Source organism: Poecilia latipinna, unplaced genomic scaffold (assembly GCF_001443285.1).
Source record: "Poecilia latipinna isolate Pla-1442-1.1 unplaced genomic scaffold, P_latipinna-1.0 Scaffold345, whole genome shotgun sequence".
NCBI lineage: Eukaryota > Metazoa > Chordata > Actinopteri > Cyprinodontiformes > Poeciliidae > Poecilia > Poecilia latipinna.
Window position 1 is genome coordinate 202,694 of NW_015112961.1, and position 17,417 is coordinate 220,110.

Genomic DNA, 17,417 nt, shown 5'->3' on the forward strand with positions numbered 1-17,417 from the left:
AAAAAAAAAACATTATTCAATTATTCAATACCTTAAACTCTACTGAACAGTTTAAGTCGCACATTTGGTTTAATCTGTATATATTTTAAGCTTTCTAAGAGCAAACTACTGATAAAATGCAGTTCTTTAATGGATTGCAGTCTTTAGGCCTCTCTTCCAAACTTGTACACTTAGGTTCAGACGTTTTTAACCTTTAGACGAAAAAGCTTTTGCGTGGCGACTCTACCACTAGTATGATTTGCCTGTACAAATCATGCTAGTTCCATCATTAACTATGTTTCAATTTTGTTTAAAAACAAATGCTTTATATTTCATAAATATGTATGAAAACTCTTTTTCTATCTCTTTCTCAGGTAGTAGGTTGGTATTATGGCCCTAATGTTGGTTGGCATAAACATATTCAGTGAGATGTAATACACAAATAACATGCATACTCAACTATATATGGCATGTTGGCTTTACAATAAAATCTTTATTTAGTAATTACAGGTTACAACACAGCAACAGCGAAAACAGCACAGCACACAGAACATTCCAAATATTTTTTTGTTTGTAATAAATCAAGCAATGAAAGAGGACAAAATACAAGGCCCAAAACAGAAGTCAATGAAACATTTTGAATATTTTAGTTATTTAAAAAGCATTTTAAATCAAGTCTAGAAACATGACTGCAACAAATGATAAGGCACTTCAACTTAAAAATGTGCATTCTTGCTGCCTTAAAATTTTAAGTTGTTTGACATACTGCACTAAATGTGTAGATATCTAGTCGTTAAATTCATTTTTTCAGCTATGTAGTCTTTCAAAAAAAAAAAAAACTTCTCATAATATCTATATTTTACAGTTTTAAATGTTATTTTCTCATATCGACTTATCCTACAGTTTGGATGATGCACATCTAAGGATGGTCACCTTGTCTGATTTATTTTAGGAACAGATTTCATTCAAATATGTTCAACAAGTACAGTGTTATTTGCTTACTTTGAAAACAATTGTAGTCAAATTAATTGTGATCAAATGACCAAATATTTCAACTTATAATTTTAAGTCACAAGATAAAAACTCAGGCTTGTGAGTTCTAAAGCTAAAAAGTAGCAATTGTTGTGACAAATACATGTATGTACAATGAGCCTGTGAAATTCACTTAATTACACAATGAACAATGAATTACCTGAATATATTATACAGTTCTCAAAGGAGGGGAAACAATAAAAGAGCTACTTTGCAACGATCATTTTAAGAGACCTACACACAAAATAACAAAAGGAAAAACGAAGATAGAGAACACTAATAATCAACCAGTACAAAAGGCAAAAGATGAAACGTTTGCAAACTGTGATTGTCGAACAGCACAGACACATACTCATGATGCCAGATGTTTTAGTTTTACATGTGCTTGTAAGGCCCACATCTTATCATGGGTCAATTGGCTTAGTCTCCTTTTCTCTGTGGCACCATTTGCGGAGCCTCACCGTTGCACCGTGACTGCTGCTCCTCCTGCTGCGCTGCAGGCTGCAAGGATTGTGCAGGGTTGGTTGCAGTCTGTGTGTCAGAGGCCTTTTCTTTAAGAGCAGCTTTAAGGGTGGCTGCCATGCTGAGGCCACCACCGGCTGGAGGAGCAGGACCACCTCCGGGTGTGTTGGCGTCGGCTGCTGCTCCTGCTGCCCCTCCTGCGGGCCCCGAGTCACTCTGATCAGGCCCTCGAAGACGTTTCATCAGGGTAGTTACCCTTACAGCTTTCTGTGAGACAAATATTTCACCATAAAACTTACAAAATTTCATTCAAGTCTGCAATGCATATGTGTTTTTCATGAAGTAATTCTCAAATATGACAATTGTGCAAATGCATGCAGGAGGTGCAGCATTAAATAACTCCAAGGCTAACCTAAACACTGTGGGTGAGATATTAGACAATTTAAATTACATATTATAGGATATGATACTCCATTAAATCTGCAGTTCTCTATTAGGAAATGTTCTCACATTGATGTCCTAAGTAAGTATATGTCTCTAAAAATGAATATGAATGAACAGAAAAAAGAAATGTTGCCTGATGTGAATATTTATTATGTATGTGAGCGATTCTACCTTCCACTTTGCTTTGGCAAAGTTCTTCTCGATTTGGGCACAAACTCCATCTTTGATGTTCTTGTCGGAGGCCGCATTTCCAGAAATCCTAAAATAGTAAACAAAAGGACAACAATTTTCAGCATTAGCAGTACTTAAAAAAGCTTCATAATTCAAACTGTTACAGCTGGGACTTGCAGAAATTCACATGCAGAAAAGTCGAGAACCTGGTAAGCATCTTCAAGAATAAACAGAATGATCTGGAAGTGGTTTGCTGCACTTTAAGAACAATGATTTCTATGTCAACAGTTTTTATTTCCAAAGAGTTGCAACAAACCAGGACCAGAGGGCATTAGTGGAAAACTCACATTTGGAGTTGGTCAAAGGACACAGAGGACACCTTGTATTAAACCAGCAGGGCTTCCATCGCAAAGGAAAATGCAATCCGTTTCAATCAACCAAGACAGACCGTTTCAAGCGAGAATGGTTGTATTGTGCATCAGGCAGTTAAATAGGGCCATGGCATTTTTGTCTGCACTTCAACAGATGTATTAAATTTTCATGTGATGACATGAGATGTGACCACCATTTACATCTCATGGAGCCCAATTTAAACCTTAAATCATTTACATCTTCTACATGAGTACAAAGCTGAATATTTTTCATGCTTCACATTGTTTTTTTTTTTTTAAAAACTATAAAAAGCCGTGTTTGACTTATTTCCTTTTTTTACCATTCATGGGCTATAGCTTCCTGTGCAGTCAATCGCTGGTCTTGGTCGACATCCATCAAAGATGCTACCAAGGTTTTGGCTGTAAAACACACAAAAAACACAGGAAAATAAGGTTTCTATTTGAAACTCAGTCTTTTGATATGTTGTGATACGGAGACTGAAATAACTTAGAATATGACTATATATTACCAGAATCAGAAATGTCATCCCAGTAGGGAGAATCAAATTCATAGTCCCCAGACAAAATCTTTAGAAAAAGGTTCTTGTCACGGCTATCTGGGTCTTCTTCATCAGAATCGTCATAGAAAGGAGGGTTCCCTGATAAACTTTGAAGAAATGCATAGCATACATTTTAGAAGGAAATCAGATAATGAATTTAATGCACTTAAAAGTACATAATTTAGCACTTACAGTATATACATGATGACACCGATGGCCCAGCAGTCCACTGGTCGACCGTATCTCTGTCTTCCAACCACTTCAGGTGCTGCAGTTCGAGCAAAGATAACGTCTCATACTTATTTTATTCTTTTTTTTAAATGTCATGATTTGTTTTGTTTAAATTACTGCTATATATTCAGATCAGACGACATGCCACTCACCAAGATATTCTGGAGTCCCACACGGGTCTTTAATTAGTCCATTTTCCAGTTTTGCCAGCTGAAAGTCGCTGATAACAATTTTGGAGTGCTTCAAACGGTTATAGTACACCAAATTCTCCAGCTGCATTAATAGAGGATAACCAAGCAACAAAGGATTCATTGTAGTTCATTGATCTGTGCTGGTTGTTATGATGCTCATCCTACTCAGAGAACTTTTCATCTGCTGGGGGGTGAAATGCTTCTTTATGTTCACTAGGTGTCAGTAGTAAACCTACCTTCAGGTTTCTGTGGACAATCTTCAGAGAGTGCAGGTAAGCGACGGCCTCCAGAACCTGCCTCATTACATTGCTGGTGTCCCTTTCTGAATAGTAGCCTTGATCCAAAATCCAATCAAAGACCTCCCTTCCTGTAGCACTGATGAGATGACAGGTCTGCGTTAAAAAGCATTGAATTGCGTCGTGTTGTTTAATAACGAAAGGCCCCCCACAAAGAACTCACAGCTCCAGAAAAATGAAGTACTCTTTCTTAGTTTCAAATGCATCAACCAGCTGGAGGATGTTGTGATGTTTTACCCTTTAAATAAAAGAATAGAGTTAGGAGTAGAGTTCACCGAGTGATGTCACAAGACAACCACAATACAAGCTACAATTTACTGTTAAGGTAACTAGTTAAATACAAGGCCTGCTGGAAATCAGAGAATAACCTGCTGTCATCTAGTGCAGCTGTATTCATGTCATAACTGATTTCCAGATGCTAGATCTTATTCATTGTTCTTTATTCAGCTGTAGTGATATAAATAAATCTATTTATCAGTTGATATTTAACGTTTTTCAATGAACTTAGGTCTGATTTATGAATACAGTAAAAACCAGATATGTAAATTGACCAACAGAATATAAAGTTAGATATTTTTAGTGAATTTTATTTGGACTTTTGTCCATCGTCTGTCTTCTACAGCATATCTGTGATGGCGTGTGTCTCGATGCATATGCTTTAGCTGAGGTTAGATTGGATAAGCTTTGTGTTAATGCTCACTTACATCTTCAAGATCATTATCTCATTCTTTGCAGCTTTCCTCACTTTCCTTCCATCCTTTTTGTTAAACTTTTTACATGTATACATTTTCAAGGTATTCCTGTCCTTTGCTCGGAATATCTCACAAAATTCCTCCCTGTAAAAAAAAAAAAAAAGAAAAAAAAAAGACAACAGTGCAACCATTTAGCGAATTTTGAGTTGAATCATCACAGGACAACAAATATGTGAGAATTTAGAACCCCCAAAAAACATGTACTCACGACTTAACAACTTGTCCGAGGTCATATTTGTCAGTCACCTCCGTGGGACTGTTGTAATCCTTCTTCTCTCCGAGTGTGAGACAACCAAACGGCATGGCAGCCTGTGCCCTTCAGCCAAGGAGAGTCCTGCCACAGTGCAACACCTCAAGATTACAGTGCAAAATAAAGTTTAATTTCAACAAACCTCTTCACAGAAAGGTCTGCAGTAATCTACTGTAATAATGTGTTAATGACTGTAGGAAAACAAAGCAAGAAATGAATGCACAACGATGCACTTCAGACAAAAAAAAGAAAAAAAAAAATCTGTCTAAATTAATATATGTAGGGAATACTTTGTGGTTTTAATTGTTTTTCTTTCATAGTTTTGCATCTGAGAATACTGCAGGTGAGCATAATTGGGCATGCATAGGCAATAATTTCACATTACAACTGGGGCTACAAAACATAACAATGACTTATTTCAATAATGTAGCTTTCTGCAGTGAGCTTCAGCTTGTTTCTCTCAGGTTCTGTGGCGAGTCAATGCTTTACTGCAGCAGGAGCTGCCACAACATTCATTCATCTCCTTTATAACAAATAAACTAAAACTGAAATAAAAGTATTATTTATCTAATAATTTAGATAAATAAGATTTATCTAAAGTACTGTTATATGTTTACAACAAAATTATTTAATATTAACATAAGCAAAAATGTTTCTTTTATTTCTTCATATTAAGTATGATTTAAATTATTCATACCACTGGCAGTTTTAGATTTAAAATCATTTTCCTTCATCTAAAAGATTTCTTTCTGATAGAGAATAAGAGAGGCATATCTCAAAACATGATAACACAATGCAAAAGGATATCAAGTTTGAAAAACAAACTGGTATTCAGAAAATGACAGTTCATTGATAATAATTTCAAAAAGCTTTCTTAGAATTAAAGAAAAAACAATTTCTCATAATTTCTGATCTTTTTGTATGTTTTCACTTTGACAATGCACCTTTGAGGATGAGCTAAAGATGATCCTAATCTTTAGCTCCCTCTATAGATCATCTGTCTGTTTTTGTTGGACTTCTGGCCAGGCCTCATTTTTGCAGTCAGAACAAACATACTGGTAAAATCAAAAGATAGCAAACTAACTATGCCTTTCATAGCAATGTTCATATACAAAAACAACAAAAAACGTGTATGCTATTTCTACATAAAAATTTCCAAGACATAAGGCATTTGAGGAAAAATAATAAACTAAATTACATGTTTTTTCTTTCACTACTAATTTCTAAAAATCTATAACAAATGACCAAATCAAAGCTTAGGACACGATCACAGTCATAAGTAATATGATGCAAAATGGCCTCGCTAGAATAACAACTGCTCTGTTACTATCAACACAACTTGCTTGTTTAAGGAAATTATTTCACAAAATACCGTAAACAAAACACTTTGTGTTTCTCAATTATATCTCATATTTTCACCTTTCAAGAGCTATCAAAGATCACAGCTGAAACCTCTCACGTGCACAGATCTAAAAATGAAGAAGAGACTCTAATCACATGAAAGTTAATAAATATTTGGACATAATATGGAGTGACAGTGTCACTGCTAAAACTGGACATTTGTCCAAAATTGATAAAAAGACAAGGCAGTAATTGGTAAATGGAGAGCAGCACAGTGGCAACAGCACCACTGAAGTAGTCCTGTCTGAGTTTTACAGTGTGATATGATGCACATGAAATGCAGTGGGAATTTGTGTAGCATTTTCTTGACTGATACCTTCATGCAAAATTATTTCGATCCTTCTGTACATTTGGCAAGCAATACCTTTACCACAAGAGAAAGTGAACATCTATTTCAAATTTATTAAATTCTCAATAATTGGTGGTCAGTATGAACTCAAAAAGTCTGAAAGCTGAAAATGTTGTTTAAATTAGCTGTTATTTTAAACAAACACACACCAATGAAACCAGGTATTTAGTTACGATTTTATCATCTCACTTTTATAGCTAAGTCCAATTTAAAGTGAAATCATGATTTTTACTCCAGAGTGACTGATGTTGCTGTAGCTGCAATTCAGAAATGCTACAAAGTTCCAGAGCTACCAAATAAACATTACTGCTCACATGGATGACTTGTAAATGGCTTATTTTTTTGGCAGGCCTTACAATAAAAGTGGAAGCTTGTGCAGAAGAGTGGGAGTACAAAGATTCTGACTGTCTGCAGCCTCAGTCAAGACAAGAGGCAAATATTTCTCACGGCTATTGTGTCCGGAAGCTTTAAACAAAGAAACTAGAACATGAACGTGACCTGAAAATACAAAACTGGAAGCACATCTTAAAAGATAGCCTGTCCTTCTTTTAATCTTTAAATACATTTCACCTTAGGGCAAAGGGCAAAACTTTTCTTTAATTTAAAGTAAATTTTGTAGTTACTGTTTTCACATGTTTGATGTAGTGGCGAAAAAAAAGATCCAAAACGTCACTTGATCGATGACAGAAAAATCCGCACGTCTTGCTTCATCTAGAACACAGAGTATATACTTCTACTATGTTAGCATGTGGTTATTAATTAAGATTTCTAAATACAAATACTTTAAACTAGAAACTAAACTTTAAAGTCTCATTCTGATCATGAACTTTTGGACATTTAATCTGATGAAGCAGACATTAGTTTTAGAATTAACAGTTCTTGGAGGCAAATTAAAACTATTTTTGTTATTTCTCTTAAGCCACAGAAGAAACATTAGTAGATATGATGAAGTGAACAAAGAGACAAGACGTCTTTAGAAAAAAAAAAAACATATGGTTAGTATGACTATGTCTGTACAATGTTTTGTTTAGTGAGCCATGCTTCAGGTTTTGAAAGGCTGCGAACCGAAGCATCCTTTAAGGGATTTATTGTAAGATAACACAGTTTCACTCGAAGTTATGATCACATTCTAAAATTATTCCATAGAGTCTATACAAATATACATAAATTATCACACCTTTTCATTTATTTATTGCTGACTTCATAACAGAGTATCACCCTTAAAAATATCTAATTTGTCCCCTGTTGTGATATCTGTTTGTGCAATTCATATAACTTTGAAGGACTCATAAATATTACCTAAATAATTTAAAAGAGCCTAGCTTTGTTGCCATCCTTTTGTAGACAGTAAACCTTCGTACGTGTGGTAAAAGTAAAGTCTGGGTAATTATTTTTAGGACACAAGCTACTGTGAAGAAGATTAAATTAAACAGTTTATGTCTCCACCTCTGCTCTCTGGTTACTATATGTAATAAAAAAGTAAAAACACTTATTATTTAAATCATGTTTATGAACAGTTAGGGGTCCAGTTGGAGTAGCCTAAGGGCTTTTGTCTCTTCTATCCCATTAGTTTTCCATTCTCAAATCCAATAGTGTTTGCTCAAGGCTAGTTTTATTCCAGACATACGAACAAATAGCAGAGGACTGAGAAGTACTAATACAAAGAGCCCATCTCTCATTGGAGAGCTCTACCTCTCACATTTTTTTTATTCTTCGATCTTCTCATTCAAAATGCAAGACACTTCAGTATGGCCTGTTTTTGTCCTAACGGAGGGAACTCTGAGTTCTGTATTAGACTGCAGCTGAAGCACAGGTTTAAGAGATTTATGACCAAATTTCAATAGCTATATGTCTTGCTTTCAGAAATACTACTGAAAGCAAGACAGATGTGGAGAGCTACATCTGAAACACAATATATGCAAAAATATAGACAGTTTTTCTTTTTCTTGTAAATAAAACACCTAAAAAACAGAACAAAGTTCAGCCAGACTCTTAGAAAACAACTTTAATATCATGTCTAATGGGCCTTTTTGGAAGACTTGAACAACCTCCGTCTTTTACCTCTCCGTATCACCCAAAAACTGCCTCAGAGACAGACAATAGTCCAAGCAGCGAGCCGAATTAAAGCCCAGCGCTGCTGTGAAACCATTTATTGCAATCATCAGACGCTCACTGAATCACAGCTCCTCACACCTTTTCCCGGAAGCTTGACTCAGTCAGTAGCACTGCGCAGCAAACACCACACGGCACAGAAAAGTCAGGCAGGATTTTCTGAACATTTTGTCTTTTTTCTCATAAAAGCAATTTTGGAGATTAAAGGCTGTTCTACATAAAAGGACACAAAGAAGCCGACTGCTGCTGAATCAGAGTTATTTTATCTTCAACTTTTCAGAGATCTGAGTGATAAAGTCTTCTTTAATGGGAGCATCAATGCTGCTTCAAATTAATACCGCTCATCATTGAGAGAGCTCAAATGTGAACACTAATTGGAGTTAATGAAAAAAAAGTAGAGTCGCTCTTTTGGATTTGTAGATTGTATTGTTTTACTTTTGACTTTTTAAGAAACATCCTGATCTTTTAAGTTTCTCTTTAATGATGCAGCCAATGCAGTAGCCCCTGTGGATTAAAGAATTAGAGGGACAAAAAATAACTATAATTGAAATTGGGATGAAAAAAAAAAATCATCCTCACAATGGTATAAGGCCATGTGCGTATAGTTTGTCCTCCTTTTGTCAAATGGAAGACAGTAGCACCTTTTGTGATACTGTACAAAAAATGTTTTCATTTGCATGCCCCTTAATTTTTTTTCTGCTTGTGTAAAGTGTTTTAATATTGTGCGATCAATATATAGCCTTTCATTCTTTTTTTTTTCCTGTGTTGCCACAAATAATGAAAAAAAAATTAAAGATGAAACTGGGAAGAGCCAGAAGAAACTTCCTTTTCAATGAACAGACTAAAGTCCATCTGTAACAGAGTGGAGACGCAGCGTTCTGTTCTTTAAACATGCAGCAGCTTTTCAAACCACAAGAACAGTCTCCAAAAACCCGGTTCCACATAAGATGGATCATCAACATTTGCTTACATATCTGTGTGAAGACATATATAATTGACCTTGTTTAAAGGATGTGTTCTTTGTTTGTTGTTGAGTCTAGTTTGTTGGTCTGCTGAGGGTTGTGACTGGTTGGGTTGATGTTATGTGCTGAATGTTGTTTTTGCTGTTGTTAGTGTTTACTATAAATGATAAAAATCTATAAAATAAAACCTTAAAAAGCAAATGGCCTCACTGTCTGCTGACGAGATATTACCATACAGGAGTGATTTAGCGGGGGGGGAAAAATCAAGGCCATGAACCTTAAGCAATATCATCTTAAATATATGAAGATATGTCTCTACTTTACAAAAAAAGAGTTTATAATCTTTTCTATCTTTTGAAAGAATAAAATCAGACTGCATTCAGATTGTTTTAGACTTCTCTGAGACTACCAGTGAATTCACAGCCCCCTTCTTTGTGCTGCATTTTTAAGAGGTCAATGACTAAAACCATTTTTAATCTAATTGACTGCCTTGTTTCCCCTGTTCTTAAAATGTTTTCTTTAGTAATGATCAACTTTTACCTAAGACATAAAATGTATCTGTCCAAACAGGTAAAAATCTTTTGTTTCAATATAACTCATGCTTTACCATAAGCCTTGTGAGTCACATGATTAAGTAAATTTCCAAACAATCTTCTTGTTTTTATTATTCACTTTCTATTTTACTCTATTTTTTTCATTTTCATTACATTTCTTGCATTTTTGAATTTACTTTTTCTTTCGATTGATCAATCTTAACTCTAAAAAAAATTGAGCTCTCAATATTTCAAGTCTTGAGAAATCTGTGTCAGTTTGACAAACACAAAGTTAAAGTTGTGCTATTGGAAAATTCATAACTCATCTACATGGCTTATCACTTACCAAATGACTCTGGATATGTACACGGCTTACATTTAGAAACAGTGATAATGTCGTCACTTTGTGTACATATGGAGATCATTGGGATGATTGTTCTTAAAACAGTGATAAGTAAGGATCTCTAAGAGAATTTAGTTATAAAAATAATTTCAGGTATTTCCCATCCATCCGTCCGTCCGTCCGTCCGTCCGTCCATCCATCCATCCAGAAACAGACATTGAATTACACGTTGGGCCTACTCATATCAACATCCTGAGATTAAAGTGTGATAATAGACGCTAATTTTCCCACTTCATATTGTGATTTGAGTTGATATGTTTGAAAATTGTTTTGTCCAAATTCAATTGCTGTGTTGCCTCATCTTCTCAATTTATTTAATGTATGAATTGTGTTCTTAGCAACTGTTTTAGTTCACATTGCCACAGTGGAGGTGTATGTTCTCGCTGGAGGATAAACAAGAAACTTGGCCCCACTCACACGTTTCATTTAGAATTTATTTTTAAATATATTTTCACTGCATTTAAAAAAATATATATATAGTTTGGAAAAATTAAGGTATGGGGAAAGTTTGACAGACAGTCTTTTATTTTATAATAGGAAAGAAAATTTTAATTATTGTCAGTTTAATGTCTTACTGATGACTTTATTTAGAAACTGCTTATCTTGTTTTTATTAGAAAATGGCTGAGAAGTAAAAAACTGTACTTCATGCAACTTTGACTTCTAAAAATATGCTGTTTGTTTTTCATGCTGCTATTTTGGGTTTGGATTGTTGGTCGAAGCGACACGAGACAGTGGCAGCAGGCCAGAGCTGCAGATTTTGGCAACAACTGAGGCTCTTCAAAGGAAACTGCGTGGTGACATGGGGGCAGATGGTGGTGATGATTTTTGAGCCAATTCTTATGGCCGCTAATGCTTTATTTAAATGCCTCATTAGTGAGCCTGTATGCAAAAAAGAAGTGTACCTATCTGCATCTCTGATTTTACATCGGGAAATAAGGTTGATGACTTTAGTCTGCTGTAAAACAGTCAAAAGAAATAATGGTGCAAAGACCAACTAACCAAAGCTGTACATGCTTGGGGCTTTTTGAACCCTGCAGGAGGAACGTGCAATCTCCACACATAGAGACCTTCTTGCCAGAATGCGACAACTTCCAACCCCCAAGCCATTGTTTCTAAGAACATTATGTCGGAAAATTAACAAGGACAAATGAATAATACCTGCTTTTTTTTCAGCCAAAAAAGCCAGAGATGTAGAGAACATTTTGATCAGCATGAATCAGCCTCCCTTTGTGCCTGTTTTTGATTTGCTCTGCATTGACTCCGCCATTCATCTCTTTCTCAAGCATCACTGGCTCATCTGACCAGTTTCTTCTGATGTTGTTTTGTTGCCATGGTTTCCAAGTGCTACAGTATGCACCAAGGTACTGTCTGTGCAGAACAGCTCTGTGTGTTCTCACTGCCGTCACTGGCCAAGACTCCTGCCACTTTATGTGACTGGTACAGAGCTGTAATTCAGACTAGAGTCTAAAAATTGACAGGATATGAGCCAAGCTCATAATATTGCAGACTATTACCATGTTAAACTGATAGGCAAAAATGTTTGCCTTTTCTTTAATTTGTCACCCATAAATAAAACATCAGTAAAGTCCAACAAAACGTAGGTTTCAGTTTAGTGCAAAGCAAATAACATACCAAAGGTCACAGCTGTGTTATAATCATCTCTATAATCACTCTCTTCAATGATGAGCCTTTGAAGTTTCTCTTGATAAGCCATTGCCAGTTTAATAGAGAGGAGTAAACAGACTCCAATAAGGAAATATAGTGTGTGGCATTTGAAGGGCTTAATTAACCTAACATAAGGAGAGAAGCAAACAAAATGTTGCTTGCTGTGAAACTGTGAAAGAGGTGTATGAAAATACTCATGACATAGCAGGAACTAAATTTCCACATTTGTCATTTCTGCATACATGTGAGCTGGTTTTAGCACTGCAGCACAACCGACTGCAGCAGAAAGTTAGAAAAGTATCTTTGGGGATGGCAGTGCCCACAGAGGCCTCTGCTACCCATATACAGAGACTTTAATCCTCTACCAGGCTGTCACAGGTTCGAGTCCCGGCCCGTTGACCTTTGTCAAATGTCTTCCTCTTCTCTCACAACCCACTTTCCAGTCAAATAAAGGCCACTAGAGTCAAAACAATATCTGTTCAAAGCTGTCATTAGTCTTTTCTAAGTATGTAACATGGTTAATGATATCAGTATTTTGCATGCAGCAACCAGCTATTCAGGCTATCCTTGTAGTTTATGTTGAGTACTTCTAAATAGTTTTGTTAGTAAGGATGTTGACTTAACATTACCTGTTAGTAGCCATTATAATAAAAGTTTCTACAGTAATAAGTGATTGACATTGATATCGTGAGACAAGGTATAATCAGTTAACTTGAGTCAGACTTCAGAGCAACCCTCTACTGATGTTCATCCTACTTGTCTGGAGGACAAATTGTCTTCCTCGACTAATGGTGTAGCATTTCTTTCAGCATTTAAAAAATCTTATGACTCTAATTTGTTAACGTTTTAAGCACATTGCATTTATGAATCACAACAAACTAGAGTCTGCAGAGGCGTAAATGAATGAAGTCAGTACTTCAATCCTCCTCAAGCCAGCAGGAGGCCAAGGAGCCCTTGAATTCTCAGACTGAACCTAAAAATATCAGGTTTTATTTACAATAGGAAAAGTAGTTGACTTCCATTCTAAAAACTGTCACATCATAAGGTGCCCCAATTAACTCCAAGTTGCCTACTAACCTGTGTAGTGGTGTACGAAAGTTTGTGTGTGACTGCGTGAATGAGGTGCTACTGTAACATGACTAGTGCTTTTCTTCTCTTTATGGCTAGAAAAGCACAATATAATTCAGACCATTTGCAAACTAATCTATTTTAAAAAAAATTACAAATGTGTTACACTTGTCCTTTGTTTCCCCTTTTATTCAACACAGTCTGTTTACAAAGTGCCTCTTCAATGCACTTTACTAATCAGAGATCTAATTCAAATTCAAAAACACAAAATCCAATCAGTTCATTTATACACAGAGACTCAAATACAATACAGATGCACACTTCCTAATTCTGACCTAATAATAATAATAATAATAATAATAATAATAATAATAATAATAAAATCCTGCCACATTCAGTTTATAGAACCAACTAGTAAAGCATTAACTATCTAAGAAAACCCAGCTGACTGCATCGAGTTATTAACTTAGCAGCAATCTCTCCTGCAGAGCAAATATGCGGCAACAGTGGAACGGAGCGACTCCCTTCGGATGTCAAGTACAACCAAGCTTAGTATGATTTAAGTATTAAAATGCTTTAGGGCTAAACACAAGTGCTAGATAAAATATATTCATATATTCAGTAACCCCATGGACCCAGTTTATTTACAGCTGTGATATAAGAGATGTTTCTTATTGATATTAGTGACGATGCAGACTGATAGGTGTTGGTCTTGAAGACTCATTTTCTGAGGTTTTCCCTCCTCTTTGCAGTCCTGCTACCCAGCACCAGCTACAACTATTTTTTGGCATTTAATTAAAAATGACCTACATATTTGTCAACATATGTGACTTATTAAGAAATATATTCACTTTGATGTATTTAAATTCGATTTAGATTTTTAAACATTGTATTACTAGTACACATTTTTTTATACTGTATAGTTGTCACAAAGAACAGACATATTATGCATATAAATGGTCAAACATTCTTGAAGTGAACATTAAACTATTTATACTAATGTTAAAATGTCTAAATCAAGAAATTGTTGCTCCTTGTCACAAACAGTAATTAACAAGGATTCAACTTAATAAATCAGAACACTTCAAATGTGATATCATGGTGTTTATTGTCCCATTAAAAGTATCTTAAATGAGAAAATATGCACATTTGTGATAGTATTGAAAGTCAGCTTCATTCCCAACCGCAGCCTTAAAAGTACTATGGAAACTAAGAGTAGGGAAGAATAGGATTCAATTAAACTGGAATGGGCCTCAATTCAAACTCTCCTTTGGGCTCTAATCAACAGTGAGCTTTGTTAGTAACTGACTCCTGAATCTCACTCAGAAGATTATTTCTGAAACATTTACTGTACTATAGCTCAGCTTAGGACTGAAAATGATCCATTAATGTACCATCATATCACATCATACTTCCACTTTTTTTCTATTAAAGACACACTGATATCCTCACATGTATGTAGCAGGGCTCCATGTTTTCCTTCATTCTCATGAAAAAAAACAAACAAACAAACAAAACAACCTGGCAGTATCTTCCTCCAACTGGTAAACAGTGTTCTGACATGTCCACTCACTCTATCAGCCTCCTTCAGGAGTGCATGAAGAGATAGCTAAAAAGTCCTTTTTTTTCCTTCTTTTTAATAAGTGGGAATAGCTGCTTCACTGTGAAACGATGACAAGTGATGACAAGAAGACAAGGACACTGCGTGACTGTGAGTGTGTTAAACTCATGAAGTGCTGCAAGTGTAAGAACTCTAACAACACTTTCATCAAGTCTGCATGACCTGCTGGTATCAAGTTTGTAAACAGAGTTTCTAGTGAAAACTAATGTAAATAATAATAATAATAATAATAATAATAATAATAATAATAATAATAATAATAATAACAGTATTAAAACATGCTTTTTTTAATCTGGAAAAAGATGGATTCACATAACCTGCAGCTGAAGTAGATTGGCAGATAAAACATTCGCCTCTCCATATGTTTAGCTGCTCAGACTGCCTGGACCTAAGCTTCTAAGAGACAACTAAAATCCACTCAAATATGTTATTGCCAAAGTTTTATAAACAAAACACGTACGCCACCCTCCTGAGATTTGATCAAAACCTGTTTCTGAATAAATTATTCCCAGATATTCAGCACTTATGCCTGATTCTTTCCAATGTAATCAGAGTCTTTTTGTTGTTGTTGTTATCGTCGTTATTTTGTGATTAGATTACAAAAAATAAAATCTAATGTTTTTCACTTACCTTCAATGACTGATTCCAATCTGCGATACCGCCCCTCGTCTGCTCAGATAACGCTTTTTTTCTTGTTGCGCTTTTACTTTTTTTTGATCCTCGCTGATGTTACAGGCGGCGTGCAGTCGGACCAATGTTAAGATCCTCAAGCATTTCCAACAAGTCAGCTTAACCACGGGAGTATTACGTGAGTGTGTGATGGTGAGAGCGGAGCTGAGATGATGCAGGGGGAGGAGGAGTTGTGTGTGCGACGCACGTTGCACCGCTTTAATGTTTGATTGCGCGGATACAGCACTGCATCAAATCTCCAACATCATATTTGTGTGTGTGTGTGTGTAGGTGTGTGTGTGCAGATTCGGTGATGACCAAATAAAGATATTTTACGCACAGTAACTCCTCTGGAACTTACACAACTTCTCTTGTAAATAAAAGCGTGTTTGTGCTCAACTGTAGCTTCATTTGATCCAAAAGTAGAAAAATCATGGATATACATAGAGAGCAAAATGAAACAGCAGTGTCTCAAAACTAATGTCTGCTTCTGTCGTAGAGACTCTTATGATGGTTTAGAGAAAGAAGTAATCAAGGTATTTACCAAATTTGTGTTTTGTCTCAGTAATAAAATTCCAAAAGTGAAACACAGAGAGGTTCATTACACCTGGATATTTTTGAATAGGGTTGATATCTGCAAACCTTATAAATATGAATAACTGCTAAAAATAAAAAATAAAAAATAAAAAACTACAAATTTGGTGTCTGCAAAATTCAGAATGTAACAAAATAGAAGATTTTAGACACAGAGAGGTTGGCCTTGCAGTGTGTCAGGGAGGGAACCAGCCTGTGGCTCTGCTAAGGAGTTAAGAAAGCCCAAGTTGTTCTATTATGAATCCTCATAATAATCCTCCTGTATGCCATTGCTGTATTGGTTGAGCTTCAGCTAAAGCAGTTTGCAATGATTCTTCTTTGCTTTTTAATCAAGTAACTTTGCTGGCTGTTCAAGCAATGTTACAACTATTAAAACTGATCATTTCTGCAGTGTGGGCAGGGCAGGTGCAACGTCTTGAAATTAATATCTACTTAAATTGTTTCAGCAGAGGAGGAGAGTCCTCTAATATTTCCCAGTGTAAAACATGGTAGACTGACTGCAGTGGTATAACTTACCAGATCATCCATGACTGTGGAAACTTTCCACTAGACCTGAGGCAAATGGATTTTGTGAATCTCCAGGCTCTTGGACTTTGGGAAAAGAGACTGCAAAGTTAACTTTTGACATCTGAGAAATAGTCCTACAATAGTCCCTTTTTTCACATGACCCAAGTCAGAAGATGCTTTTAACATGTTTTCCTTGTTCAGGAACGACTTAACAAAACGTATGTCACTTATTCTGGAAATGTTTGTGTGTGAGAGATGTGTGATTCTGCATATTTATTGCTCTGATACCAAATAAATACAGAGCCAGTGTTGCCAATTATGATAGAAATACCAATGGCAGTAATATTTATTACTTAAGTTTGAAATGCCAGTGAAATGTTGGTGTTTCTCTTTAGGATTTGAGTGAAGTTTATAAATGTCTACAAAAATATTTTAACATAGTAACAATTTTTTCCCTAAATAAACAAGTACAAGCACACACACAAAAAAAAAGTCGACAGGAAAAAAAAAATATAATGGGATCTGACACTATCAATCTTACCGCAATAGCATAAATCCAATACTGGATACCAATTCTGACTTGGTATCAATATTATCAATACTTTGGATTGATCTATCCATCTCTACTGTGTGTCTTTTGACACACTCACTCTCGTCACAGCTCAGCCTTATGAATATCCCCCAAACACTTAGACAGGCTTTGCTTAACTATTCTCTCAGGCCTGTAGCAATTGGTGTTGCTTTACTTTTCCCTTCCACTGAACTTTATCTTATTAGGCTTGAATGCAGCGT

At 35.6% G+C, this 17,417-nt stretch overlaps 1 protein-coding gene across 2 annotated transcripts; it reads right to left on the reverse strand.

Annotated features, from left to right (window-relative positions):
- Window positions 1-452: 452 nt before the first annotated feature.
- camkva (CaM kinase-like vesicle-associated a) lies at window positions 453-15,740 on the reverse strand. Of its 2 annotated transcripts, none has more exons than XM_015035701.1 (11): window positions 15,486-15,740; window positions 4,698-4,823; window positions 4,442-4,573; window positions 3,901-3,975; window positions 3,678-3,816; window positions 3,403-3,523; window positions 3,212-3,287; window positions 2,990-3,126; window positions 2,801-2,879; window positions 2,089-2,176; window positions 453-1,740 (listed from the first exon to the last, which is right to left on the reverse strand). In XM_015035701.1, the coding sequence occupies exons 2-11, from the start codon at window positions 4,790-4,792 to the stop codon at window positions 1,432-1,434; spliced, it is 1,251 nt and encodes a 416-aa protein (XP_014891187.1). In that variant the 5' UTR covers window positions 4,793-4,823; window positions 15,486-15,740; the 3' UTR covers window positions 453-1,431. The 2 variants fall into 2 exon arrangements, with proteins under 2 accessions (XP_014891187.1, XP_014891186.1); XM_015035700.1 differs by having other exon boundaries at window positions 4,698-4,840.
- Between the last annotated feature and the right edge of the window lie 1,677 nt (window positions 15,741-17,417).

Coding starts and splice junctions, on each gene's coding strand:
- camkva (XM_015035701.1), bottom strand. CDS start 4,792: ATGCCGTTTGGTTGTCTCACACTCGGAGAGAAGAAGGATTACAACAGT. Junction 4,574..4,697: donor CTCGGACAAGTTGTTAAGTC/GTGAGTACATGT, acceptor TTTTTTTTACAG/GGAGGAATTTTGTGAGATAT. Junction 2,177..2,800: donor GAAGCTATAGCCCATGAATG/GTAAAAAAAGGA, acceptor TTACTATTTTAG/GATTTCTGGAAATGCGGCCT.